This window comes from Balaenoptera borealis, assembly GCF_965194805.1.
Source record: "Balaenoptera borealis genome assembly, chromosome: 4".
Taxonomy (NCBI): Eukaryota; Metazoa; Chordata; class Mammalia; order Artiodactyla; family Balaenopteridae; genus Balaenoptera; species Balaenoptera borealis.
The window spans coordinates 77,684,864-77,712,659 of NC_138861.1; the positions used below are offsets into that span (position 1 = coordinate 77,684,864).

The window sequence follows — 27,796 nt, forward strand, 5'->3', positions numbered from 1 at the left end:
TTGCTTAACTAAATGTAAGATAGAGTTCACTTAGAGCCAATATGAGTAGCAGGTTTGAATTTTGGCATTGGTTGTTGTCAGATGTAAATTTCCAAAAACTTATGAATAAAGTTGATTATATGCCATTTTGGAGTTCTGATCATGGCTTACTTTGTTTCCCTTTTCAAGTATTCGGGTACATTAGAAACCTTATGCATATATGCAAATCTACTTATTCAGCCCTTATTTCACACCATTGAGTTCTAACAAAGTTAGGAGGAAAAGTTGTGAAATGAGAGTGTAGTAATTGGAATGTTAGAAAATGTCTATTGGAAGGATAAGGTCTTATTCTATCAACTGGCATGAGTGATTTGGAGGTGTGTTTAGCCACACAATATTGGGTTAAAGGATATGCACCTTTTCTGCTTCCTTATGTAAAGTTTGTAGGGCATGAAAAGTTATAGAAAATAGTTTCAAAATTATTAATGGACACATTTTTGATACTTGGATCATAAGTTATTTTGTAGGACAGATACTCTCTTTCCATCATTTTGTAAGAGATGGAGCACAAGGTACATTGGTTGGCAAGAGTTTATTAGCCAACTGAAAAGCCTCAGATGTTTTTAACAATTCATTGAATTATTTATCAACATTTACCAAGACTCAATGAAAGATGCCAGAAAGCAGGGGCCATTGTAATCAATTCTGTTAGAATTAAGAGTAATCCTTTGAATGATATTTGTTACGATGATAAATGATTTGAACACCTTAATCTACAAATAGAATTAATATGGGAGACAGCTTCAAGAAGCACTTGAATGATGTTTCACCAGACTACCAAATAGGGGAGACTTATCAAGGCAAAAACTGCAAGGTTACAGTTGTTACATAACTTGTTTATCAAGAATTATAATGGGAGCTGGCAGGAAGTAAGGGTGCTTGTTAAATAAGGATTGATTGGGGTCTGAAATGGTTGCATGGTTACAGGAGGGAACAACCTTGAGATAAGGTTGCAGCTAGCAGATGGTTTAAAATGGCTGGTGGGAAGATATACAGATTGCCAACAAACACATGGAAGGATGCTCAACATCACTAATCATTACAGAAATGCAAATAAAAACTACAACGAGGTGTCACCTCACACCAATCAGAATGGCCATCATCAAAAAATCTACAAACAATAAATGCTGGAGAGGGTGTGGAGAAAAGGGAACCCTCTTGCACTGTTGGTGGGAATGTAAATTGATACAGCCACTATGGAGAACAGTATGGAGGTTCCTTAAAAAACTAAAAATAGAACTACCATACGACCCAGCAATCCCACTACTGGGCATATGCCCTGAGAAAACCATAATTCAAAAAGTCATGTACCACAATGTTCATTGCAGCTCTATTTACAATAGCCAGGATGTGGAAGCAACCTAAGTGTCCATCGACAGATGAATGGATAAAGAAGATGTGGCACATATATACAATGGAATATTACTCAGCCATAAAAAGAAATGAAATTGAGTTATTTGTAGTGAGGTAGATACACCTAGAGTCTGTCATACAGAGTGAAGTAAGTCAGAAAGAGAAAAACAAATACAGTATGCTAACACATATATATGGAATCTAAGGAAAAAAAAAGGTCATGAAGAACCTAGGGGCAAGATGGGAATAAAGGCACAGACCTACTAGAGAATGGACTTGAGGATATGGGGAGGGGGAAGGGTAAGCTGGGACAAAGTGAGAGAGTGGCATGGACATATATACACTACCAAATGTAAAATAGATAGCTAGTGGGATGCAGCCCCATAGCACAGGGATATCAGCTCGGGGTTTGTGACCACCTAGAGGGGTGGGATAGTGAGGGTGGGAGGGAGGGAGACGCAAGAGGGAAGAGATATGGGGATATATGTATACGTATAACTGATTCACTTTGTTATAAAGCAGAAACTAACACATTGTAAAGCAATTATACTCCAATAAAGATGTTAAAAAAAAAAAGAATAAAAGTGACACTTTGGTTCTCCTGGTCTTTTTTTTTTTTTTCTTATCAAGTTGATTTGTTAATTATTCCCTTATGTACTCATCCATTTGTTCAACACACAGGAAACATTAGTTGAGTATTTCCCATGTGCCTGCCATTGTTCTAGGAGCTGAACATACCCCAGTGAACAAGGCAGACATAGGTTTACATTCTGTCAAGAGGAGACAGAATGTAATGTAATGTGTTTGTTTGTTTTTATAGTTTGCATGAAAACACATCTTCTGTAGGCAGGGTTTATTATCTTCTCACTGGCTAAAAGCATGAAGTTTTATAGTTTTCATAGACTTTTTACTTGCCCGTTTAGATATTTCTGAGAAAAGAATTTACAGAAAGGTACAGAAGTTTCTCTTCAGAGGTTTGATGAAAAACAGCACATTTAGTGTTAGTGGCAGAAAGCGTCTGGAGCCCACACAAAATCACACTTTGGAAAGTGCTGTAGTGATGTGATTGTGAGAAGCTGGTACTACTGCTCTGGTAAGCTACTTTCTTGCAGTATATTGGGATTTACATACCTTTGCTGGGATTCAGTTTCCTTCCTGTAAAATGGGAATGATAATAATAGAATCTGTCTCATTGGGTTCTTGTGAGAGTGCTGAATTTTGCATGTAAAGTGTCAAAGTGCCTGACATACAGAAAAACACTTCCCAAATGTTAGTTTTTTATTATTACCTTAAACTGGGGACTCAGATAAAGTTTCTTGGAGGAAGACATATTTAAGCTGAGACCTAAAGGACAAGAAGGACCCAGCCTCGTGAAGATGGGCTGGGGAGAGCGATCTAGGCAGAAGTAACAGCTGGTACAAGACTCAGGTGGGGCCGTTCAAGGGCAGAGACTGGGGGGAGGTGAGTGATCACGTGTGGCCATGTGAGCCTGACGAGGGATTTAAATTTTAAGAGCCACAGAAAAGCAAGGGAGAGTGTTAAGTGTGAGAGTTGACCAGGTCTTATTAAGATCTTTAAAAAGGATCACTCAGCTTGTCATGCAGAGAATGGATTTTTTAGGAAGGCAAGGGTGGAACCAAAGAGACCAGTTAGAGGAGAGGCTATTTCAGAGGTCAAGGTAAGAGAGACTCTGAGCCAGGATCGCAGAAGTGAAGACTGGGAGAGGTGATGGATTAACTCTGTGTCATACTTGATTTTTAAACTTCCTATTCTGTTATTATGCTTTTGTTTTCCATTTTACAGATATTTAAAATTCAGATGTCTTTTTTCTATTGAGTTCTTCAAAGAAGAGAGAAATTGACTTTTCTTCCACTGATGTGTTTCAAAAAATCGTTCTCCATAATTTAAGCTTTTATGTTCAAATTCTTATTAACTTCTTCAAATTTCTATCCAGTTATCAAAATGTATTCATGAGTTTCCTTTATCCCTTTGATTTTGAAAACTCTTACACAGCCAGGTTTTCTGATTTTTTCTTCTTTAAATTTCTTGGGGTTGTGCCTGTTTCTGAATTTTTCTAAATTGAAGTAGAATTCTACTATACCACTACTAGTCTGTAATTGCTGCATAATAGGCTATAAAAGCTGGTAATAGCCCTTTTCTTTCACATATATTATGTATAATGTATATTATATATTATATTTGAATCCATTTATTTTTCCATTTAAATAATTTTATATTTAGTATTCTCTATAATTAGAATTGCATTAAAATCTAAATGCTATAATTTACACATTTATGCAATTATAAATAGGGTAAACAGACATATAAATACTTAGTCTCAAGTTTCAGATTTCATTCTTATGCACCCAATGATTCATTATTTTCTGTCTTCCTCCATCCTTTATGCTTGTAAACTCACGCTGTTCAAGAATATGCTGTAGTTCTCCATCTGTCCAATTCCTTTTTTAAAACACTGCCAGTAATAAAGTTAAAAGCTAGCACAGAAATGGTACTTACTATGTAGCAGGGACTGTTTAAGCACTTTACATTTTCAACTCATGTAACCTGTCCAACTCTATGAGGTAGATACTGTTATCATCTCCATGGGCACCAAGCAGCCTGCTCTACACAGGCTGTTCTCTGTAGCACTACCCGGTATAGTTGATGACTAAACAAATAAATATATACTATATCTTTTGTTGTTTTAAGTATTATATATTTTTGTGACTGTTTTAAATTGGATCTCTTATTTTTCAGCTGGCTATGACTGGTTATACAAGGATCCTATTGACTTTTTTTTTCTCACCATTAACCTATTTTTATACCTCCAGGATTTTTTTATTTTAACCTAATTCCTTTGGATTTTCTAGGATTATCAGTTGCATCACCAGCAAATAATGGTGCTTTTCTCTTTTCATGTATAATTATATTAGCGTGGGATTTCCAAAGCAATATTAAATAACTGTAAGTGGGAGCTAATTTTTAGGCCTGAAATGAAAGAAAATGTGTCTAGTTTTATTATTAGATTTAATTGCATAAAAGTTTATTTTTGTATTCTTGAATGTATTCATTTTGTCTCTGATAGAAGCACACATTTCTGTTCTAATGGTAGGTACATCTGAGATTTCCCCCTGCCCACCCCCCTGCCAAACTTAAATTATAAGTGTAAGTGCTCTGGCTGGAAGACCTTAAAAGACCCTAAAAATATAAAGATGAATTTAATTCAGCTAAATTGGATTTGAAAGTATGGGAAATCTAAGTGTGATTTAGATATTGCAGGGAAAGGAAAAAAACTTTAGATGAAACAGTGTTTACTAGCTCACTGTTTAGGGCACTAGTTCTCCAACTGGGCTGCACATTGGGATCAACTAGTAAGATTTACAAAAAATACTGATGCTTGTGTCCCACTTCCAGGTAATCTGATGTAATTGGTCTGGGCTGCAGCATGGGCACTGGAAAGTTTTTAAAACACCCCAGGTGATTCTAATGTATGGCCAAATTTTATAACCACTAATCAGGGAAGACTTTAAACCTGTTTCTCACCCTGCACAAATTCTGGTTAAATAGGTTTGCATAGCCTAGTAGTAAAATATGCCGCTGTTGTATACCAACGTTCATAGCAGTGTTAGTCACAAGAGCCAAAAGATGGAAACAATCCAATACCCACAGATGGATGTGAATGGATAAACAAAGTGTGGTATATACATACAATGGAGTATTATTCTGCCTTAAAAATGAATGGAATTCTGATAGATGCTGCAACATGCATGGACCCTGAAAACATCATGCTGAGTTAAATAAGCCAGCTCTTGCATGATTCCACTTATATGAAGTTCCTAGAAGAGTCAAATTCATAGAGACAGAGAATGGAATAGAGGTTACCAGGGGCTGGGAGAAGGGTGCCTGGGGAGTTATTGTTTAAGGGGTATAGAGTTTCAGTTTGGGGATGATGAAAAATTTCTGGAAATGGATAGTGGTGATGATTGCACAACGTTGTGAATGTTCTTAATGCCACTGAATTGTACATTTAAAAATGGTTAAAATGGTAAATTTTTTTTTTACTGTGTGTTTTTTGTTTTGTTTTATACAAATTTATTTATTTATTTTTGGCTGCCTTGGGTCTTTGTTGCTGCACGTGGGCTTTAGATGCAGTGAGCGGGTGTTACTCTTCGTTGTGGTGCGCGGGCTTCTCATTGCGGTGGCTTCTCGTGGAGCAGGGGCTCTAGGTACGCGGGCTTCAGTAGTTGTGGCACATGGGCTCAGTAGTTGAGGCTCGCGGGCTCTAGAGCGCAGGCTCAGTAGTTGTGGTGCACTGGCTTAGTTGCTCTGCGGCATGTGGGATGTTTCCAGACCAGGGCTCGAACCCGTGTCCCCTGCATTGACAGGCGGATTCCTAACCACTGTGCCACCAGGGAAGCCCTAAAATGGTAAATTTTATGTTATGTATATTTTAGAACAATAAAAAAATTTTAAACAAAAAAGTTGCCAGTGGTGGGCTATGAGCCACCTTTTCCAGCTGGTTTTAGAGTGTTGATTACCAGGAATGTGATACAGAGTGATTTAGTCTTGGCCTTAATAGAGTTTGTTTGGTGGTGGTTTTCTCTCCACACCATTTTTGAAGAAGGTAGCTCTTTTACTTTCCTAACAATTGTTAACTGTTATAAAACCTCCGCACGTGTGCAGACAGGTAGAGGCAGTAAAACTGTAATCTGCAATGCAATGCTGTGAAGACTCTTGTGTGAGGATCCTTCTGAAGCAAAGATCAGAAGAGTCTCTTTCACCCTCACACCTTTGGTGTACTCCTGCCTGGACTGCACGTGTACACAGCAAACAAAGAGACATCGAGATCACTGTTTTTATTATGTGAGGCATTTAGCAAGAGAAGTATAATTTGTATTGGACTTGACGATGTTTCTGGTGTTCCAAAGAGAAAGATGAATTGAAGTGAAATAAGTCTCTTTGGTATCAACTTTCATGACAAAAATGAGGCCATTTATAAACTGTCTTGACTGTTTGAAAGAGATGGATCACAATGTCAAAGAAAGGCCTTGACTTACTAGTCCTGATAATCTGCTTGAGCAGAAGACAGGTGAGCTTTCTTAGCTTGGTTTTCCTATGCAAAGTAATTGTATCATAAATTCATCTTGGGTGCCAGGAGCATATTAATATTCAGAGTTTCTAAATTCTGAAAGATGTATTGTCCAGGAGATATGCTTCCTCACCAGGCAGAGGATTCTAGAACTGCACTGTCTAGAAGTGTGCTCTTGAAATTAGGTTAGTGCTACTGAGTATATTAATTTCCTATGGCTGCTGTAACAAATTTCACAAACTTGTTGGCTTAAAGCACACATTTACTATCTTACATTTCTGGAGGTCAGAGTTGGAAATCAGTTTCACTGGGCCAACATCAAGGTGTCTGCAGGGCCACGCTCCTCTGGAAGGCTCTAGGGGACAGTCTGTTTCTGTGCCTCTCCCAGCTTCTAGAGCTCCATTCCGTGCATATGTTGGCTCAAGGCCCCTCCCTCCATCTTCAAAGCCAGCAGCATAGCATCTTGCCTCAGCTGTCACATTGTCTTTTTCTTCTGTTCTGCAGTCAAATCTCTCTCTGTCCCCTTCTTATAAGGACACCTGTAATTACATTTAGGGTCCACGTGAATAATCCAGGATAATTTCTCCATCTCAAGATCTTTAGTTTAATCGCATCTGCAAAGTCCATTTTGTTATATAAGGTACAACTAATAGGTGCTGGAAACTAGGATTTGGATCTATTTGGAGGCCATTATTCAACCTACCATACTGAGGACTGAATTTTTAATTTAGTTAAATTTAAATTTAAATACCCATGTGGCTAGTGGCCACCATATTGTATATGAAACATGACATATGAAACATAGAACATTTCATCCTCAGAGGAAGTTCTGTATACAGCACTGCTTTAGAAGACATCTAGCAGCCAATTCCAGATGCTTCATTTCATAGCTACAGGCCATCTTTTTTAAAAAATAAATTTATTTATTTATTTTGGCTGCGTTGGGTCTTCGTTGCTGTGCGCGGGCTTTCTCTAGTTATGGTAAGCGGGGGGCTACTCATCGTTGCGGAGTGCGGGCTTCTCATTGCAGTGGCTTCTCGTTGCTTAGCACGGGCTCTAGGCATGTGGACTTCAGTAGTTGTGGCACACGGGCTCAGTAGTTGTGGCTCGTGGGCTCTAGAGCGCAGGTCAGGGTTGAGTTGCTCTGCAGCATGTGGGATCTTCCTGGACCAGGGCTCGAACCCGTGTCCCCTGAATTGGCAGGTGGATTCTCAACCACTGCTCTACCGGGGAAGTCCTACAGGCCATCTTAAGTTAATTGTTGGGCTGCTCTTCAAAAAACATACAAAATCTATGTAAATCTTTTTTAAAATTTTTTAGAAATTCAGAACACATCTTCCCATAGATGGGCCAGGGAAAATCCCTGGTGATGCTTCCTCATTGAGAAAAGCTGTGATGAGCATTTATGATGGGTCAGGCACTGAACTCTGAAGGTAGTTCATAATCTACAACATAATTTTTTTTTTATTCACGTTCTTTTATTTATTTATTTATTTATTTATTTATTTATTTATTTATTTATGGCTGTGTTGGGTCTTCGTTTCTGTGCGAGGGCTTTCTCTAGTTGCGGCAAGCGGGGGCCACTCTTCATCGCGGTGCGCTGGCCTCTCACCATCGCGGCCTCTCTTGTTGCGGAGCACAGGCTCCAGACGCGCAGGCTCAGTAGTTGTGGCTCACGGGCCCAGTTGCTCCTCGGCATGTGGGATCTTCCCAGACCAGGGCTCAAACCCGTGTCCCCTGCATTGGCAGGCAGATTCTCAACCACTGCGCCACCAGGGAAGCCCTACAACATAATTAATAAGCATTGCGATAGCAGGACGCACTGGGAGCATGGGATCAGAAACCAATCCCGGTGAGGTCAGGGAAGGATTCTGGAGAATGCAAAAACCTAAGTTAAGACGTTGCCAGGCCAAGAAGGGCGAGAAAGAACACAGGCAGACTATAAGAAAGATGTTATGGGCAGAGGGAGAAGCATGCACAGAGGAAAGAGCTTAAGAGAGGGCTTTGGGAGCTAAGTAGTGCCATGTGACTGAGTATGTGGGCTCTAAGGGGGAAGGCAGAAAAGAAGGCAGGGGACACGTCTTACTGGGCCTAGTATGTCATCGTAAGGAGTTTGACCTTTATCCTTAGTATCAGGATTGGTTTTAATGCAAATAACAGAGGCCCAGTAATAGTGCCTGAGGTTCTGATCACCGATTAAGATGTGTGGGGATTTCCCACACACATCCAAGTAATGCTTGGCTACCAGCTGGCTGTCCTGCAGTTCAGCTCTATTCTGACACTGTCTGCCTGGAGGTAGCATCAGATCCCACAGCTGGAGGACTCAGTCCCTCAAGACTGCCCCCACCCCCGCCCCCCATCCAATGCCAACTGTGAGTCTAGGCTGTTACCTGTGCTTTTGACCAGCTGGCTTAAATCAGATGTTCTCACGATCCTAGCCTGGGGTTCGACTGATTAAAGTGGCTCACAGACCTCAGAGAAACATTTTACTTACTAGATTACCAGTTTATTATAAAAGGATATAACTCAGGAACAGCCAGATGGAAGAGATGCAGAGGGCAAGATATTAAGAAGGGGGTGGAGTCTCCACGGCCTCTTTGAGGCATTCTCCCAGAATCTCAATGCACTCACCAACCCAGAGCTCTCTGAACTCCGTCCTTTTGGGTTTTTATGGAGGGTTCATTACTTAGGCATGATGGATTAAATCAGTGGCCATTAGTGATTGAGTCGATGGCCGGCCCCCTTTCCTTCCCTGGTGTGTGTGTCGGGGCGGGGGAGGGACTAAAAGTTCCAACCCTCTAACCACAGGGTTGGGTCCTCTGGCAACCAGCCCCCATCCTTAGGTGCTTTCCAAAAGTCACCTCATTAACATAACAAAAGACACTTTTTATTGATCTCACACTTAAGAAATCCCAAGGGTTTTAGGAGCTCTGTGCCAGAAACAGGGACAAAGACCCGATGTATATTTCTTATTATAAATCACAGTATCACAGGGCCTCGAACAAGGCAGATGCTTATCAGGACCCAGGCTGATGCGGAAGTTGTGCTCCATACGGTTCTCAGGGGCTCAGATTCCTTCTACCTCATTTCTCTACCGTCTTTAGTGTATTAGTTTCCTAGAGCTGCTGTAACAAAGTACCACAAACTGGTGGCTTAAAGAACAGAAAAGTATTGTCTCCCAGTTCTGGGGGCTGGAAGTCTGGGATGAAGGAGCCGACAGGGTCGGTTCTTTCTGGGGGCTGGAAGAATGAATCTGGTCCAGGCTTCTCCCCTAGTTTCTGGTGGTTTTCTGGCAACCTTGGGCATTCCTTGGCTTGTAGAATATCTCTTCCTTCATCTTCATATTCATATAGTGTTCTCTGGGTGTGTGTCTCTTTGCCCACATTTCCCCTTTTCATAAGGACACCGGTCATATTGGATTAGGGGTTCCCTCTACTTCAGTATGACCTTCTTACCTAATTACATCTGCAATGACCTTATAACATCACATTCCAAATAAGGCCACGTTCTGAGGGGGTTAGGACTTGGACATGTGAATTTAGGGGAGACACAATCCAACCCATAACATCGAGGGTATGGTCAAAGATAGCAGCTAGAGATCCAGCCATCACATTTACATTCAGGGTCTTCTTAAAGGGCCCATCCTTGCAGGTCCTTTTGCACATTAATTTGAATATTTGCTCTGGAGGGTGTCTCAAAGCAGCCTAGCACAAACAGATTCTGGTTCTGAGGTGGTCATTGGAGAGTTGTTCTCCTAAAGAGGACACTGGCCACTTGTTAGCAATGCCTCCACTTCAGAAGTGGGGTCAGAGAAAAGCCTCGCTGAGGATTGAGGAGAGGGAGAGGGAAGCTTGTTGCTTCTCCTCAGATCATTCCAGAAGGACTTCATGGAGGAGAAAGGATTCCAGGAGGCATTTACAAGACCAAGTTGCTAGGGCCATCTGGCTCATTTCCCACAGGTTAGTTTCAACTATGACATCCTACAGACCTGCCAGCAGGATTCATTGCCACCTTTCATTTCTTCTGTGCTTTCACCCCCTCTCCCTTTTGTAGTATCTGTTCTGCTGGGGGTTGTGGTTATTGTGGGCTTGCCTCCTCTATTAGACAATATGTTCCTCAAGAGGAAACAAAGCGCCTTTGAAGTCTGATAGCTCTCATAGAGGTGGTGGTGGTGGGATTCATAGCTTCAATCTCAGCTCCAGCACTTAGTAGCCATAGGAATCTGACCCCCCAGAACCTTAGTTTTATCATCTGAAAAGTGTGGTAACAGTATTTACCTTACAGTGTCGTTATGATCATTAAAAATAACAAATGCAAGTGCTTGGGCTAGAGCAGATGCTCAATGGTAACTATTGGGTTGGCCCAAAAGTTCATTCGGGTTTTCCTGTTACAGCTTATGGAAAAACCCGAACGAACTTTTTGGCCAACCCAATATTATTTGTTGTCAGAGTTTATCTCCAGGGCCCAGCACAGGGCATCTTGCAGAGTAAGCACTCAATAAATATTTGTTGCCCCAGTGGAAATTTAGATCATGACTATAGCCCTGTGCTATCCTCAGATCTGGAAACTATAATTAAAATAGCCATCACAGTAACTATAAAACACAAGACATTGGAAAAGAAAGGTATCAAATGTGGGGAGAAATAAATACATTTAATGTAAAAAGAAACACCTGAAGGACATAATAAGTACATATGTATCATTTACAAGTCAAAAGACTCCAATGTCACTGATGGAATAAACAGGACAATATGGTTTGAGGAATCCCTTACACACAGGAGCCAGATCTGACTCAGACCTCTGATTGCAGGTCTGAGGGCAAACCCTCAAACACAGCTAGTGACAGCCCAGGAAAGCCCTCTGAAAGAGAATTGTTAAGTGTGACCTTGGATGACAGCAGATAATAAACTACAGGTAATGGTACTAGAGTAAGAATCTTTCCCTGTGATTTGGGGCTACAAATTTTATGGTGGCATTAAGCTCTCCCACACTTGAAATAATATTTTCATTGCTAAAAGTGCAAGGTCAAAAGAGCTGGATGTCTTACCTATCTTTGGGAAGATGCACTTTGAATTTCTTTTAAAAAGATATTACACAGATATTTTTGAGGAGCAGCCCAGCCATAACTCAAGATGACCTGTGGCTATGAAATGAACTATCTGGTATTGGCCTCTAGCTGTCTTCTAAAGCAGTGCTGTCAACAGAACTTCCTATGTTCTATATCTGCTCTGTCCAATATGGTAGCCACTAGCCACATAGCTATTTAAATTTAAATTAAATTAAAAATTCAGTTCACTGGTGCACTATCAAGAATAATTATAAAGCTGTAGTAATGAAGACCATGTGGTATTGGTGCAAAGATAGACAAAACCAACCTATCAAACAGAATAGAGTGGGAAATAGGTCTACATGTATGTGGTCACCTGATTTATGATAACTGCAAATGCAGGGAAGTGATCTTTTAAATAACCACGCTGGATTCATTGGATAGCCACATAGAAAAAAAGATGTGTGGACCCAGCTTTATATCCCATCACTCACAACAATCAGTTCAAAATGGATTATAATTCTAAATGGGCAAACTAAAGCTTTTGGAGGAAAACAGAGAAGGAATATTCATAACCTGGAGTAGGCAGAGATTTCTTAAAACCAGTCACCATCAAAAGTTGATACATTGGAGTATTAAAACTAAGAACTTTTGGGGGGCTTCCCTGGTGGCACAGTGGTTAAGAAACCACCTGCCAATGCAGGGGACACGGGTTCAAGCCCTGGTCCGGGAAGATCCCACATGACATGGAGCAACTAAGCCCGTGCACCACAACTACTGAGCCTGTGCTCTAGAGCCGCGAGCCACAACTACTGAGCCCACGTGCCACAACTACTGAAGCCTACGCGCCTAGACCCCATGCTCTGCAACAAGAGAAGCCACCGCAATGAGAAGCCTGTGCACTGCAACGAAGAGTAGCCCCCGCTCGCAGCAACTAGAGAAAAGCCTGCGTGCAGCAACAAAGATCCAACGCAGCCAAAAATAAATAAATAAAATAAAATTTAAAAAAACTAAGAACTTTTCCCCTCAAAGGACATCCTTAAAAGAATGAAGAGGAACTCAGAATTGGAGGAGATATTTGCAACACATACACTTGATAAAGGATGCATATAAAAAAAGTCCTCTTATAATGGATAAACTGTGGTATACTTATCCAACGGAGTACTATTCAGCAATAAAAAGAAATGAATTACTGACACATGCAACAACATGGAGGAGTACAGTATGCTGAGTGAAAGAAGTCACAAAAGAGCACATACTGTATGATTCTAGTTATATGAAATTCTGAAACAGGGTAAAGCTAATCTACAGCAGGGAAGAAATAAATCAGAACTGTCATTGCCCCCAGGAAAGTGGAAATGTAGAATGACTGGGAGGTGGCATTGAAAAACTCCTTTGCTCAAAACTCAGCAAATCTACACTGAAGATTTGTGCATTTAATGTAAGTTTTACATTACACTAATTTGATGTAAGTTTTACATCAAAACAAACCTTAAATACTGAATTCTAATTAATTACATATATGCTGAAGTATTTAGAGGACATGTATTGCTATCTGCAATTAACTTTGAAATGCAACAACATGAAGATGGATAAAGGGAAGGATAGAAATGTAATAAAGCAGGTTCTGTAGAATATTAATGGTAGAATCTGCGTGGTAGGTTTACTTGTGTTTACTTTAAAATTCCTTAAACTTTGCTAAATATTTGAAATTCTTTATAATCAAATGTTAGGGAAAATCAAATAAAAAACAACTCAGAAAAATGGGCAAAGAATTGAACAGAAATTTCATAAAGGTATTTCTAAATAACCAGTAAACATATGACTAGGTGCTCAAATTCATTAATCAGGGACATGCAAATTAAAATCACAGGAGACATAATTATCAGCCACCAAAATGGCCAAAATGAAAAAAGATGGGAAATACCCAGAGTTAATGAGACTGTGGAACAACTGGAACTCTCAGATGTTGCTGATCAGAGTGTAAATCGGTGCAAACACTTTGGAAAACTGCTTTAAAATATCTACTAAATTTGGACATAGCACAACTATGATCCAACAATTCCATTTCTGGGTATATACCCAACATGGCTTGTGTACTTATCTGTAGGTGTGAATATTTCAATAAATAGCACTGTCTGCCAGAGAGTGGCAATAAGGAGCCACAGAAGGATTTGACATTTCAGAGACTTCAGAAGGATTTGAGAGACATGATCAGATTTGCATTAGGAAGATTAATCCTTGGCTTTGTAGAGGATGGCAAGGAGAGGAGTTAAGGGGCTGTTTGTAGAAGTAATCCAGCAATTACGAAGTCCCGAAATAAAGTAAGGGAGATAGGGATGAAGAGGACAGAGTATAGTTCCTATTTGGAGAGCAAACACAGAACTTGGGCAGGTCACTAAATTCCCCTGTGCTTCTGGTTTCTTCACTTGAAAAATATTAACAGTACCTACTTCATTGATGATTATTTTGATGATTTAATGAGTTAAGGCACAGGAGGATTAGCGATTGTTAAAAAAAAAAAGCAATTTTAATTTAATTCTCACTGCATACTATGCAGAGCAAGACGTAGGTATGGAGATGAGAAAGCATGTAGAGAAATATTTTAATTTGGCAAAGTCCATGGAAGCCTGCTTTCTCCCAAGCACAGGTAAAACCAGCTCTCTGCCCAGGACTGGGTCAGTTTGGGGACACAGGGTAGAATGCTGAGCTTAGGAATGAGACAGGTCATGTCAGAATCTGGGCGTGAAATGGTCCTAAAATGCCACGGGTGAAGAGCTGGGATTCTACTCAGGTAGCCCGAGCTCCTGCACTAGGACCGGGGTGGGGGTGGGGTGGGTGGGGGAAGCGTAAGCATTTCCCCTCCTGCTCCCCACCTTCTCCTGTGAGGTATGGGGCAGCTAAATGGGGCGGGGATTCAGGCTGAGGAGGTGAAGTTGGGGCCGGAAAAGATGCCAACGGGACGCGAGCTTTCCCGTGTTTAGCCAATTGGGTGCACCCAGGACCGCCTCCATCTGGTGATTGGCAGACCGCGTCCCCCAGGGCTCTCGCGGCCTGTGGGGGCTTGTCAGAACTCTCGCGAGGGTGCAGGTCTTCCTCCGGTCCTTGGGCACTTGGTTTCGCTGCTGAGGGGGTGTTTGCCCACCTCCGGTACCTCGGACCCCTGGTAGCCTCCGTCCGCTCCCAGCCTGGGCCGAGGGGCGTCGAGGCACAGTGGGCGCGGCCTGGGCGTTCGACTAGCCGCAGGCAGGTAGCTGCCTGTCTCGAACCCCGGACCCGCGGTGCCCAAGGCGGATGTGAGGCGGGTCCCGTGCCGTGGGGTCTCTTAGCCCACCGAGCTCGGGCTTTTCCTCGCGTTCCCCTGCCTTCTCCTCCGCCGGGCGGAGATTCGCGGTCCGCGCGGCTCTGCTGCCGCTTGGCAGGAGGAACCCAAGCTGGTAAAGCGCGATCTGATTGGGCCTTGCCGGGTACTGACGCTCGCTCCATCTGTGTTGAACGGTTTGCAACCTTGGAAGGGACATTTGAATTAAAAATAGTGGGCGAGTTTGTGGTTCTATGGTTAACGCACTTTTGAGTGCACGCAGTAGTGAGATACAATGCTCAGAGAAATGAACCGCCTTGCATAAGTGGTCGGTTCTTGTCCCAGCCTGTTTCTAGCTCGTGCTTACTCGGCTACTGTACAGATAGTTAAGGCAGCGTAAGGTCACATCTACATTTTTAAGTTCATTTCTAATGCAGACACTTAAGAGCAGCCCTATTCACCTCCTAAAAAGGTAATGCAGATTCCTCCAGTAAAGGAGCGTGTATGTATTGAATTCTTGCGCATGGCAAACAACAAAAAGTTATCTTAGTTTATACTTAATACTAACTAAAAGTCTTGAGCCTGAGTCTGTATTTTCACTGAAGAAAAAGCACTGCCAGGAAGGGGGGGGAAAGGCAGACGGGGATAGCGAAGAAAATACTTAGACCTGTAGATACCTGAATTTTCACGTACCACTGTGAAACTTGGTAGAAAATAAAAAGTGTTGGCGAGGAGCAGGAGAAACTGAAACCCTTGTGCGTTGCTGGTGGATGTAAAATGGTGTAGCTGCGTGGAACAGTTTGCTCCTCAAAAAAGGAGTTACCATATGATCCGGCAACTCTGCTTCTTGGTATATAACCAAAATTGAAAGCAGACTGGAGACAACAGCATCCAGTCTCTTGTTATATATTTGGAAGTAAACTATTTTGGTATCTTGCATTTGGCCTATCAATCAATCAACAGAAAAAAGATCATTTTGAACTAGCTCATTCTAAATATACAGCCAAGACAAGTGGCAGCTTCCATAATGTCATTAGGATGTATTTTTATCTTAGGTTCTTTGGGGGGGGGGGGAGGGTAGGGGTAAATGCTCCCTGCACGTAGTTAATGTATTTCAAAGATTATTTGCACTCTTCTGTTTTAATTTTGACTAACTTTTCATGTGTGGCTTTTGAAATCAGAGTGATTGTTGCACGGATATTATAACACGTTTCAGCTGGCCACAACAGTGCTTTCAAGGTTGCCAGCTATCTTTGTGAGTAGATATGACAGTTTTTTTAACCATAAAAATGAGTGACCGTAATTTAGAGCAAATAATGCACATTAAACTTTGTGTAAAGTTAAGTAAATCTGCAAGCGAGACACTTGAAATGTTATATGTAGTTTATGGTGAAGTAATGTCAAGAGCAAGAGTCTTTGGCATAAAAGGTTCAAAGAAGGCAGAGATGATACCCACGATGATGCAGGAAGTGGCTGGCCAGTCACCACAGGACACATGAAAATTTGAGAGGGTTGGAATTTGGTTTGTTTAAATAACCAACTGACTAAGAAAAAAACGGGTAAAAATTTAGACAAACTCATTCTGAAAGAAAACTTGCACCTGAAGAAATTTTCTGGCAAGATGATCTCTCCTGCTGTTGTGGTCAATGATCCTGTAGAGGCCAAACCAAAATAGAGCTGCACAGGAACCTGCCACTTGGGCGCATATTCAGGGCAGGTCTACAATTTTGTTTCATTGGTCTTGGAGAAACTAAAATGAGCTGAGCTTCTTCAGACATTTTTCATTGGCTCTGTAGATTTAAGCCACTTACAGTGATTTAAGCAGAGTGAAACCTGTAGAGTTGAGTGTGCAAGTAGATAGCATGGAGCTAGAAGTCTATTAGGAGGAACCGAGCAAACCATTAGCTCGGAATGAGGAACTCAACATGGGAGCATTTCTATCTTATTTCAAGTTGAGTTCATCTGAATAATCAGGTTACCTGCAGGCTGGGAGTTAAACCTTAAACAGGGAGCTAGAGATCAATGTAACTGTGTGGAAACATCTTAAAAAATAGTGGCCACTTTTAGGCAGAAATATTCAGACTTGTAATAATGAAACTTTTTTGTTGGGGGAGACGTTGGAAACAGGTATTCAAGTCTGTTAGCAAGAAGGAAATAGAAGAGGCTGCAAGGAATGGTGGGCAGTTTATGACACTTTCCTCTTCTACCCCCCCTCCCCCAAGCCCCCGATCAGGACCTGGTTTTGGTCAAAAGTTAATGAAACCTTCTATTCGTTATGTAAATTCCAATTTTAAATAAATTTTCAGATATAAACTGTTCAGGTCTGCAATTTGGTATGAAAGGTAGACAAATAGGGCTCAGTTTTAATCCTAACTTCTTTCATCAGAATGAGATTCCATAGGTTGAGAAGAGTTTCAAAAGGCAATACTATAAATAGCAACATGTAAACAACACACAATCTTTTCAACAAGGACTGAGATTTGACCTTCAGGTTTTCCATGTTTTATTTGACTGAGTGTGATGGTCCCAAAAGAATACTGAGTTCAACAAGTGTGAATTTCTTATTCAGAAACTTGGGTCTTTGCCCTAGTTTCCTTAACAGTCTCTAGCATGAAGCTGCCATTATTCAGTATCAGTATTGTCATAACCTAGATATTCAGTACATCAAAATTCCAATGTATGGATGACAAGTCAGAGCCCTGTGGTAGTGACCCTGAGAAAACTAGTTCTATTAGTTATACTGTTTTTTTTAAACCTCCCAGAAATTCAGTTTTACATTCTGTGGAAACATGAGCCAAGTCTTTGTTACCTCTGGGACTCTGCTAGCCAAAGCTGTATGGCCTACAAGGCAAAAATTATATAACCAACATAATTTTTTCCTATTGTTTTAGTTTCCGTTACCAAATTTTTACAACTTGGATGGTGTTTTGTACTGTGTAATGAAATTTATTAAAAGTATACATAAATGACAGTCCAATAAATCATACATTGATTTCTTATATTTGTTTTGATAATCTGTATTTTATTATGAAGTATTTGCTAATCCTCCATATTTTAGCCACATGCTGATATCTCTTGTGATTCAAATCTAAATAAATTTTAACTTAATTACCATACCTCTGAAAATTTTTAAATTTACTAATAGTTAAGATCTACCCTCACCTACCCACCAGTAAGGTATTAGTGAAAACACAGTGTAGGAGGTGGTGTGGTGAGGTTCCAGCTCTGGCTGTATTTGTGATCTTAAGCTTTCCATCAGTATTGGATACCTAAGGCTCCTGTAACAGATTACTGCAAACTTGGTAGCTTACTGAAACAACAGAAATTTATTCTCTCACAGTTCTGTGGGCCAGAAGTCAGAAGTAAACTCCACTGGATCAAATCAAGCGTATGCTCCCCCGGGAGGCTCTGGGGGGCTGGGAATCAGCATGTTCCTCACACCTCCCAGCGTCTGGTGGCTGCCAACGTCCCTCAGCTAGAACCTGCATCACTCCAATCTCAAGGCCAACATTAAATCTGCTTCTTCACATGGCCTCCTCCTCTGTTCACGGAATCTCCTGCCTGCCTCTTATAAAGGCACTTGTGATTGGATTTAGGGCCCACAGAGGTGATCCAGGATAGTTTCCCCATCTCAAGACCCTTAACCTAATCACATCTGCAGTGACCCTCTTTCAAATACGGTAACATTTACAGGTTCGAGAACCTGATCTCTTTGGGGCCATTAGCCTACTACACCATCTCTCTAGGTTTTCCTTCTGTCTTCACCATATCACCTCTAGAACAGTACTGCCAATAAACTTTCTGCAGCAATGGAAATGTCCTGTATCTGCTGTCCAGTACAGTAGTCCCTAGCCACAGGTGGGGCTACTGAGCACTTGAAACGGCGCTAATGCAACTGGGGGCCTGATTTTTTAATTTTAGTTTTGACTTAAATAGCCACGTGTGACTAAGAGCTGTCCTACTGGGCAGTGCAGTTCTAGTGTTTCTATAGTTCTAAACTCTGGACTCCGAAGCAACTAAAAAGTTGTTCTGTCTTTCCTCCAAAGTTTTACCCCCTGGCTATAAAACTGCTCACATCTTTCACCTGCTATTGTTTAGTCTAGTGGACTTCAAGCTTTTTAGCCAAAATCCTTGTTACTTTAAAAAAAAAAAAAAAAATTTTTGGGAAACCAAAGTATGAACAAGACTGTAACTGGCTGAAGTTGGTTAGTGGGAGAGAGAGGATCTGTGGCAGACCCAGGGTCTCCACCTGTCTACCCAGCCCAAGTAACTCCTCAAGGGGCAAAGAACCAACACCAGGACTCAGTGGAGTGGAGCCATTTGTGAAACCAGTGGTTATCCTTGGGGTCTTTGCTAGAGCCTTCAGACTTTTGTAGTTAGCATTTGAAGTCACCTCATCTAGGCTTTTAGCCTACCGAATACCCTCTCCGCCAGCACACTGCTAACTAGTCACAGCACTCAATTAAGAAAGCATCACAAGCCTTTACACTGGAGGCCTCCCGTCAATGGACCAGTCGCAATCACATCCACTGGTCTGCTTTGTTCATGCGTGTGTTCACCTAGAATAGTACCTGGCCCTAGTAGGTACTCTTATCATTTTTTATGAACATTAAAGCCAGCATTTTAGTACCATATAAATATCAAATATCAGTATTTTCATTTTCATTCAATATTACAATGATCATACGGTATTGTCAAAATGGCCCTATAGCACTATTAAGTGCTTACTACTCACCAGGGTTTTTTTTTAGTAACTGTCATTATTATCAACTTACAGATAAAGAAACTGAAGAAGTAACTGGTCTAAGATCATATAGGGTGGGGATCTGAATCTAGGCTGTTATTGTGCCACTCCTAAGTAAGCCACCCACTTGAATGCAATTTATAATTCATTCCAACACAATTAATGATAGTACTAAATTTAATTATAAATGATACTGCTCCTTGTACTATAATCATGGGTTTAGGGCTCAAGTTAAATATCTGAGAACCTATAGTATGCCAGGCACTTGGTTAGACCCCAGGAATATAGTGGGAACCAAGAGGGACTTTATGGGCAGGGGCAATTAGGCAAGCTCACAAGCAACTACAAAACGTGCTTCCAAGTATGCTAAGGCCATTACAGGGTGCTACAGAAATCCATAACAAGAGCACTTGGGAGGAAAGACAGTGTTTATAGAAACGTGGGAAAGTGTATGGGTGCATTCTAGGTTAAGTTACAGCATTCAGAGGCCTGAGAGGCCAGAAAGCAAGCTGCCATCTTAGAATGGTCTAAAATATCCACCTTAGCCCTGCACACAAACTGTTGTCAAATCCTCCCATATGGTCACTTCTCTGCATCTTCACCTTACTTTCCCCCCAAACCTTTAAACACATCCCTCCCCAGGGCCTTTGCACCTACTTTTCCTCTGCCTGAAATGCTCTTCACCCAAATATATACAGTTGACCTTTGCACAACGCAAGGGTTAATCTGAATAATTTATAGATGGCCCTCCATGGACCATGTAGTACTGTAGTACTTACTATTGAAAAATATCTGTGTATGAGTGGACCCATGAAGTTCAAACCCATGTTGCTCAAGGATCAACTGTATATAACCATGTTATCTCCCGCAGCTCTTTCAGGTCTTCTGTTAAGTCATTCTCCGACCAGCTCTATCTGAAATTATCATGTCCTCCACTCACAGTGCATATATACGCCCTTCCTGTTTCCCTTACCTTGTTTTCCCTCTAGCAATTACGCTAACATTTGTTCCATAAATTTCCTATATTAGGAAGCTAGATTTTACAGAATAATATGGAATATAACAAGAAATGAAGTTTAAACAGAGGCTAATACAATATTTTGAAATAAGCATTAAAAATGAACCCAAAGTGAATACGTTTAAGACTTCTGGAAAATGAGGTTATTTGTAAACATTCAGAGCTGATCAACAGGAAGAACTCCTAGCACACACTGGGCTGTTAACCTTGCTACACTGACACATTTCTTCTCATATGAAAACTTTCCCATCACCTCCAATACTTTCAAATTCTAACTATCTAGCATCATTGCGTCCTTTAAATTCCTTTTTACAGCTCATTATGCTACATTCATCAGAAGCATTTAACATGCTGATGGATGCTCCTTTTGTGCCAAATTTTGACTTCTTTTAGGTTCAATGTAATTATATACTATAAAGAGCTTATATTCCCAACAATAAGTCTCTGGTCCTTAACACTCCCCCACCCCCTCCAACTGACCTAATCCTCATCTGAATACTTCTACCGTTTAACCAGGACACTAAATCTCAAAAGAGAGAAGTGACTTTTCATAGTTTACATAGCCAAAAAGGTACATATGAGGCTCCTTGTTCAGGGCTATGCATATGTGATGGTACCTCAATTCACTACCCGAACTACTGCTTCATCTGTAATTTTACAGTATCCACTTCACAGAGTTGTGAGAATTAAACCACCAGCACTATCCCACTGCCCTAAACTCCTAAGCCAGTGCAGATACGTGGTTGCTACAAGTTATGTGAGAATAGTTGACCTCACTGGAGGCACTTGTGTGTTGTAAACTGCAGAGTGATAGTTGGTGTAAGTCAGTTAAAATACCAGTGTCAGGGCATTCCAGCTTCATTGGCTTGTACCTGTAGTCTTCAACCTATAAAGAAAAGTTTTAAAATTACCTTTCTGAACAAATAGAGAAAAACAAACAAAAAAAACCTTTGAGGTCCATTCTTTTCTGTTTGTCTCAAAGGATATCCAGAAAAAGCCTTTTGTACACCTGTTCCATCATCTAGATTTTTTTCCACCTTCAGAGATGACCACAATATCCAAATTCCCTTCTCTATTTGAAAACACTAGATGGTATCCCCAGAGGAGTCTAAAAAGCAGGCCTGCAGGTACCGTCAAACCTAAGTTTAAGTTTATCACTTTGCTATTAACTATACAAATATCACTAAGGTGCTAAAACTGAAAGAAAATCTTCTGGTTCAGCTGTGACTCCAGACAGGATCCAAAGAGGAGTTCTACAATCTCTTCTCTGGGTTTTATGGAGACTTTCTTTACCCTTCTGTGTTAGCCTCTTAAGGCACTACGTCAACCTTAAAAGGGCACAGGAAAGGGCGATTTGGGTTTTTCACAGGGTTCTCTACGATTTCCTGCGTTCCTCTCTCGTCAGTGTCCGTGGACCTCAGCAGTTTCTTTAACCGAGTCTGAAAACCCACTAGAAGCAGCTGTTCTGCTTGCGAACGTCCATTTCCTTTGTTAAAGGAGAGCCGGATTCGGGCCTTTGCACCAAACACGTGCTTGGGAACCCTCCGGTCGCCATTGGCCACGTGCTCAGGCCTGGGTCATTTCACCTCACTCAAAGACGGGGACATACCTGCGTTTAGAACTCAGGCCGCTGCACCCGCAGTCGTTGGAGACAAAGTCCCCAGGCTCACGGTCGGTCCGAGACCCGCTGTTGCCGCCGCAGGCTGGGCCCTGGGGAAGCAAAGGGCAAACTTGTTACCGCGCCCGGGCCTGGCCGCCGGGAAGCCTCGGGGCGGCTCGGCGCGGCGTATGTGCCTAACGCGGCCCCGGGACGGGCACGGTCGCCCGCCCCCCCCGGGCCGCCGAGGGCTGCTCTACCCCTGCGTTCTGGCCGCCGGGAACAGTGGAGCTCCGGGCGGGCAAAGCTCGAGGGGACAAGGGGCAAGCCCAGAACCACCCGGGCCCGCGGACCGGCCGAGTGCCACCCCCCCACCCCCACCCCCACCCCACTGCCCCCACTGCGCTGACCCACACTCACCGCTCAATTCAGCAAGACTGAGGCCGGTACGGGCGTGCGGCGCCGAGACACTGCAGTAGGGGCCGGGCGGGGCGGGAGGAGGAGAAAGAGAGGGTAGGGGCGGGGCGGGAGGAGGAGAAGGAAGGGGTAGGGGCGGAGCGGGCAGCCAATCCCCGGGAAGTCTCCGGAAGAGGGTGGTGCGGGTCCGGCCATTGGTCCCCGCGGTCCCTGGCCGGTCGGGGTCTTTCTGGTCTTTCCGTGGCGGGAGCATGAGCTAAGCCTACGCGGAGCAAGCTTCTCGGAAGCTCCAGGAGTCTTGACGCCTCCCCAGGCTTTGGCGCTCGTGGATCTGGTTCTCTGAGGCCAACGTGCCTTCCTCTGGCCTCTCCTTAGGAGGCTCTAGCCGTTACCCCAGGGCTGAGCCAGGACCCAAGAGATTCCCCTTCTTACGACTACTCAAGTTCAGTATGTGTTTAGAACCTGTCCTGCTAAACTAAGCTTAAAGAGAGGCTCGGACCACGTCTTCCTGAACGTTCACCCCATGGTCCCTCCTAAACCTGGGAGGACCAGCCTCCTTTCTTCATGCTCATTGTTCATTCATTCGCAGGGTTCAATAAGTAGATTGAGGGGGGTGGGAGTGGCGCGGGGGGGCTATGTTGGGGGTGAGGTGGGAGGTAGGGAGGGAGGCACTATAATCCTTCCCGAGGTGACGGACTCAAACTTGGCAAACGATTAAGTGGGTTTAAATTGGAGTATGTGCTAAAGTGAGAACTTCTATTCCTGTTCTAAGAGTTTACCTTCTGTTAACAAATTTAATCCTCAAAATATTTTTAATCATCCCCAGATTATAGGTGGGGAAGCCGAGACATGTCGAGTAACTTTCCAAAGTCACAGAGAAGCTAACAAGTGGTGGATTTGGGATTTGAACCCAAACAGTTTGAAGGCAGAGCCCCTCAAAACGCTGTACTACATTGCTCTCCTCAGGTGGGTGGAGTCGGGAGCGAAGGGAAACAAGTGGCCTGCGTTTGATTGGCTGATCAAGGTAGGCATCTCCAGTGGAGTTGGGGGTCTACAGGCACAAAGAACAGCTTATGGTGGAGCCCGGAGGTAGAATGGAAAGCGCTTGACCTGTTAAGGAACCCAGAGTGTAAATGGAACTTAAGGATGTAGGAGGAGAGTGGCCTGATAAGAGATTGGGGCTAGACCATGCAGGAGGCCCTGGTGGAGTTTGTGTTTTATGCTGAGAACAATGGAAAGCTGTTCAAGCATTTTATTTTATTTATTTTTTATTAATTTTTTATTGGAGTATAGTTAGTTTACAATGTTGTGTTAGTTTCTGTTGTACAGCAAAGTGAATTAGTTATACATATACATATATCCACTCCTTTTTAGATTCTTTTCCTGTATAGGTCATTACAGAGTATTGCATGGAGTTCCCTGTGCTATACAGTAGGTCCTTATTAGTTATCTATTTTATATATAGTAGTGTGTAGATGTTCAAGCATTTTAAAATGGAGGATGATAGGACCTGATGCAAGCTGTGGTTTAAAGATGTGATTAAGATGATTTGAGGAAAAGAAATGTAATAAAATTTATCAATAAATCCTAGCAGCCAGTCACTACCTTGCAGATATTCATAAGATCATAGTAAAATGGGTTAAGGTGGCAGAGGGAAAACCCGTTCAATGTCCCTTCATCTTTCTTCTCTCAGAGTCTTCCAAACAGAGACTCTGTAGCAGGGAGCAGGGTCTGGATTGCCAAGCTGAGATTCAACAACATGAGCCTGGCTGGAGGAAGAACTTGGTTAAGAGCAGGCGGGGCTATAAGTGACCTGATAGATCACTAGGAGATGGATCCAGTTACCAGAAGTGGGCAGAAGGTCTCAGCCAAATCTGGAAGATGAGGTGGAGAAGCTTGGTTCTGATGCTCAGCAATCTCCCCTACATAAAATGAAGATAGTTTTAGTTACTTAGAAATGCTGGGTCAACCCACAGAAAGGCTGCCTGAGATCCACGGACTCACACATAAAAATGGCCAACTGCCTGCACTCTCTATGCAGCCACCAAGCCCTCTGGACAAAAAGCTGCTGGGAAGTGACCTGGGAACAGTTTAACACTGCTTTTCTCTACCCTCTTTGGGATGGAATATATATCACATGTAGGAATCTTCATGTATCTCCTAGTATCTTCCTCAGACCTTTTTTTTTTTTTTTTTATTAATTAATTTATTTATTTTTGGCTGTGTTGGGTCTTCGTTTCTGTGCCAGGGCTTTCTCTAGTTGCGGCGAGCGGGGGCCACTCCTCATCGCGGTGCGCTGGCCTCTCACTATCGCGGCCTCTCTTGTTGCGGAGCACAGGCTCCCGACGCGCAGGCTCAGTAATTGTGGCTCACGGGCCTAGTTGCTCCGTGGCATGTGGGATCTTCCCAGACCAGGGCTCGAACCCGTGTCCCCTGCATTGGCAGGCAGACTCTCAACCACTGCGCCACCAGGGAAGCCCCCTCAGACCTTTTTTTAAAAAAAAATTTTCTGGGTGCGCCGCGTGGCATGTGAGATCCTAGTTCCCTGACCAGGGATTGAACCCGCGCCCCCTGCAATGGAAGCGTGGAGTCTTAACCACTGGACTGCCTGGGAAGTCCCCTTCCTCAGACCTTTTTTAATCCACTTTTTTTTTTTCCAATGTAGAAAAGTCCTAATAATAAACCTGAAGCTCTCTTAGTCCCATTTTTGTGGTAAAGCCCAGCTCGTTCATAGTTGATAAATGTCAGAAGAGAGGCTGACATCCATGTATAAAGAAAGAAGTGGTACATGTTAAAAGTGAGATGGATTTAACCAGCAACATGAAAATGACTTGTAATGTATGTTTGTAATATTTTTGTATTTGTTTTGATATTTGTAATTTTTTAATAATTTATTGTTGTTCATTCATTTATTCATTGTTTATATCCCATTTTAGTCCAAAAAGAATATGAATGTAGTTTATAAGACTATATTACAATGATATTTTAAAAACAGTGAGGAAATTGGATTGCAGGACAAATAAGATAAAGTCTGGGGCTAGTACACAAAATATAACCTGTGACGCGCTGTACACTTGCTGAAAGAAGGCCAAAAATTTTGCTCTGAGCTGCTTAGCAGTCAATGCGAAAATCAGAAAATGGAAACAAATCAGACACTCAAGAGAAGCACAAAGATTCCTGAAGGAAATTTCCTCCACGGATCTTCATAAAGAGGGCACTGCAACCAATTTCCTCAATATCAATAACCTAAAAAAATGTTTGTAATTCACATGTCCGAGATTTCTGACACCCAGGCAGAGGATTTCCTAGGCAAGGTGATGTCACATACTTAAACTCACTTAAAACAATTTTTCCCCAAGTCCTAATTATCATGTGGCAAGATGGTTATCAGTCAGGCCAGGTGACATTTGAGAAGGAAATTGCATCTGATTATGAAGCAGATAGGCCACACTCTATAAAAATACTGGAATCAGTGATCGAAAACAAGTAGGATGCTCCCATAAGAAAGATGTGGCAATTTGGGTTAATTCCCTGGTCAAAGATTCAGCATTAAGTTGTGTGTGTGTGTGTGTGTGTGTGTGTGTGTGTGTGTGTGTGTGTGTGTGTGTGTGTACAGTATTAGATTTTTAAGACAACTAAATCTCTAACAAGATTATAAAATTAGAAAGTTCTCAACAATAAAATCCTAAGTCCAGCACAGCACATCAAAGTACAAATTTGTTTTGATGTGAAGTTAATTCATTGCTTAGAGTAACTATCAACTGAATATTCAGTTAACAAGAATTTTACCTCTTAGAACTTAAAGTGGCCTTTAAAAATTTTTTTTATTCATTTATTTATTGGCTGCATTGGGTCTTCGTTGCTGCGCGCGGGCTTTCTCTAGCTGCGGCGAGCTGGGGCTACTCTTCATTGCGGTGCAGGGGCTTCTCATTGCTGTGGCTTCTCTTGTTGCGGAGCACGGGCTCTAGGTGCATGGGCTCCAGTAGTTGTGTCACACGGGCTCAGCAGTTGTGGCGCATGGGCTTAGCTGCTCCATGGCATGTGGGATCTTCCTGGACCAGGGTTCGAACCCGTGTCCCTTGAATTGGCAGGTGGATTCTTAACCACTGCGCCACCAGGGAAGTCCTGCTTTTCTCTTTTTTGAAAATGACCAAGGAACTTTGAGCTCAGTGCCTTTCTAGTCTGTCCATTAATTTCTCTGAGTTTATGGAATTATTCTCAATTCTCCCTCTGACCTTTTCCTGTTGAAAAGCTAAAAAGTAAGAACCTGCCTCTAATATTTGCCCTTCAATCTCACCCTAACACTGCAGGTACAACTGAAATTTTTGGAATCAAAACACATTAAAATAATCAAGAAGCCCTGAGTTCCTTCATTCTTAAATTTTTATCATGAAAATTCCCAAATATGCCCAATGATAAAATTCAGCAAGTCCCTGTGTATTTATCTTCCAGTCAACAGCTATCAACCAAAACCAGCATTTATTTTGCATACTTGTTCCATCTATCTACCTTTTTCCTTGAAGTATTTTAAAGAAAACCCCCAGATATCATGTTATTTCACCCCTCAATATTTCAGTATTAATCTCAAAAGAAAAGACATAATCGTACCTGACAACAATGCCAGCATGATTGTTAAGAAAGTAAACAATAATTCCAAATTCATATTCGACTTCCCCCATTGTCTAAAAATGTCTGTTTTACAGTTTGTTTGAATCAAGATTCAGACAAGGTTTACTTACTGTATTTAGTTATGTCTTCAAAGCTTAAGCCTCTTACGGTGTAGAAAAAAATGTCCTCCTTTTTTCTTTTCTTTTTTTTTTTTATTCCAACACCTTTAACTTTTTAAATAACAGTTTTGGAGATATAATTCAGATACCATAAAATTCACCCTTTTAAAGTGTGCAATTCAGTATTTTTTAGTATGTTCATAGAGTTGTACAATCATCACCATTATCTAATTTCAGAACATTTTCATGGCTCCAAAAAGAAACTCTCACCCACTAGCAGCCACTCCCTACCTCTCTCCTCCCCACATCCTCTGGCAACCACTAATTTACTTCCTGTCTCTTGGGATTTGCCTGTTCTGGACATTTCACATAAATGGGATTGTATACTACAAGATGCGGTCTTTTGTTTCTGGCTTCTTAGCATAATGTTTCCAAGGCTAAACAAACAAGAGTAGTGCTATTCA

At 42.0% G+C, this 27,796-nt stretch overlaps 1 protein-coding gene and 1 long non-coding RNA gene across 10 annotated transcripts in view; one reads left to right on the forward strand and one right to left on the reverse strand.

The window, feature by feature from the left end:
* The window catches only part of ERVMER34-1 (endogenous retrovirus group MER34 member 1, envelope), a gene marked incomplete at its 3' end in the record, with an annotated part of 50,924 nt that extends 26,373 nt beyond the window's left edge, over positions 1-24,551 (forward strand). For 3 of the 7 annotated variants that reach the window (XR_014244123.1, XR_014244124.1, XR_014244130.1), the window contains one exon: positions 967-5,458. Coding sequence is in view for 4 of the 7 variants with exons in the window: in XM_082390795.1 (XP_082246921.1) it covers positions 18,170-18,308 (139 nt within the window). Of the gene's footprint in view, positions 1-966; positions 5,459-18,169; positions 18,309-24,298 lie in introns of those variants that run through there. The other 4 variants (XM_082390795.1, XM_082390793.1, XM_082390796.1 and 1 more) reach the window with 2 other exon arrangements.
* Positions 5,550-22,682, reverse strand: LOC309628096. 3 transcript variants are annotated; one of them, XR_014244150.1, is made up of 5 exons: positions 22,609-22,682; positions 22,201-22,301; positions 21,429-21,477; positions 6,756-7,020; positions 5,550-5,811 (listed from the first exon to the last, which is right to left on the reverse strand). It is a non-coding gene; the product is annotated as an uncharacterized lncRNA (long non-coding RNA). The 3 variants fall into 3 exon arrangements; XR_014244151.1 differs by lacking the exon at positions 5,550-5,811 and having other exon boundaries at positions 5,825-7,020; XR_014244152.1 differs by lacking the exons at positions 5,550-5,811; positions 6,756-7,020 and having other exon boundaries at positions 17,316-21,477.
* Positions 24,552-27,796: the final 3,245 nt, after the last annotated feature.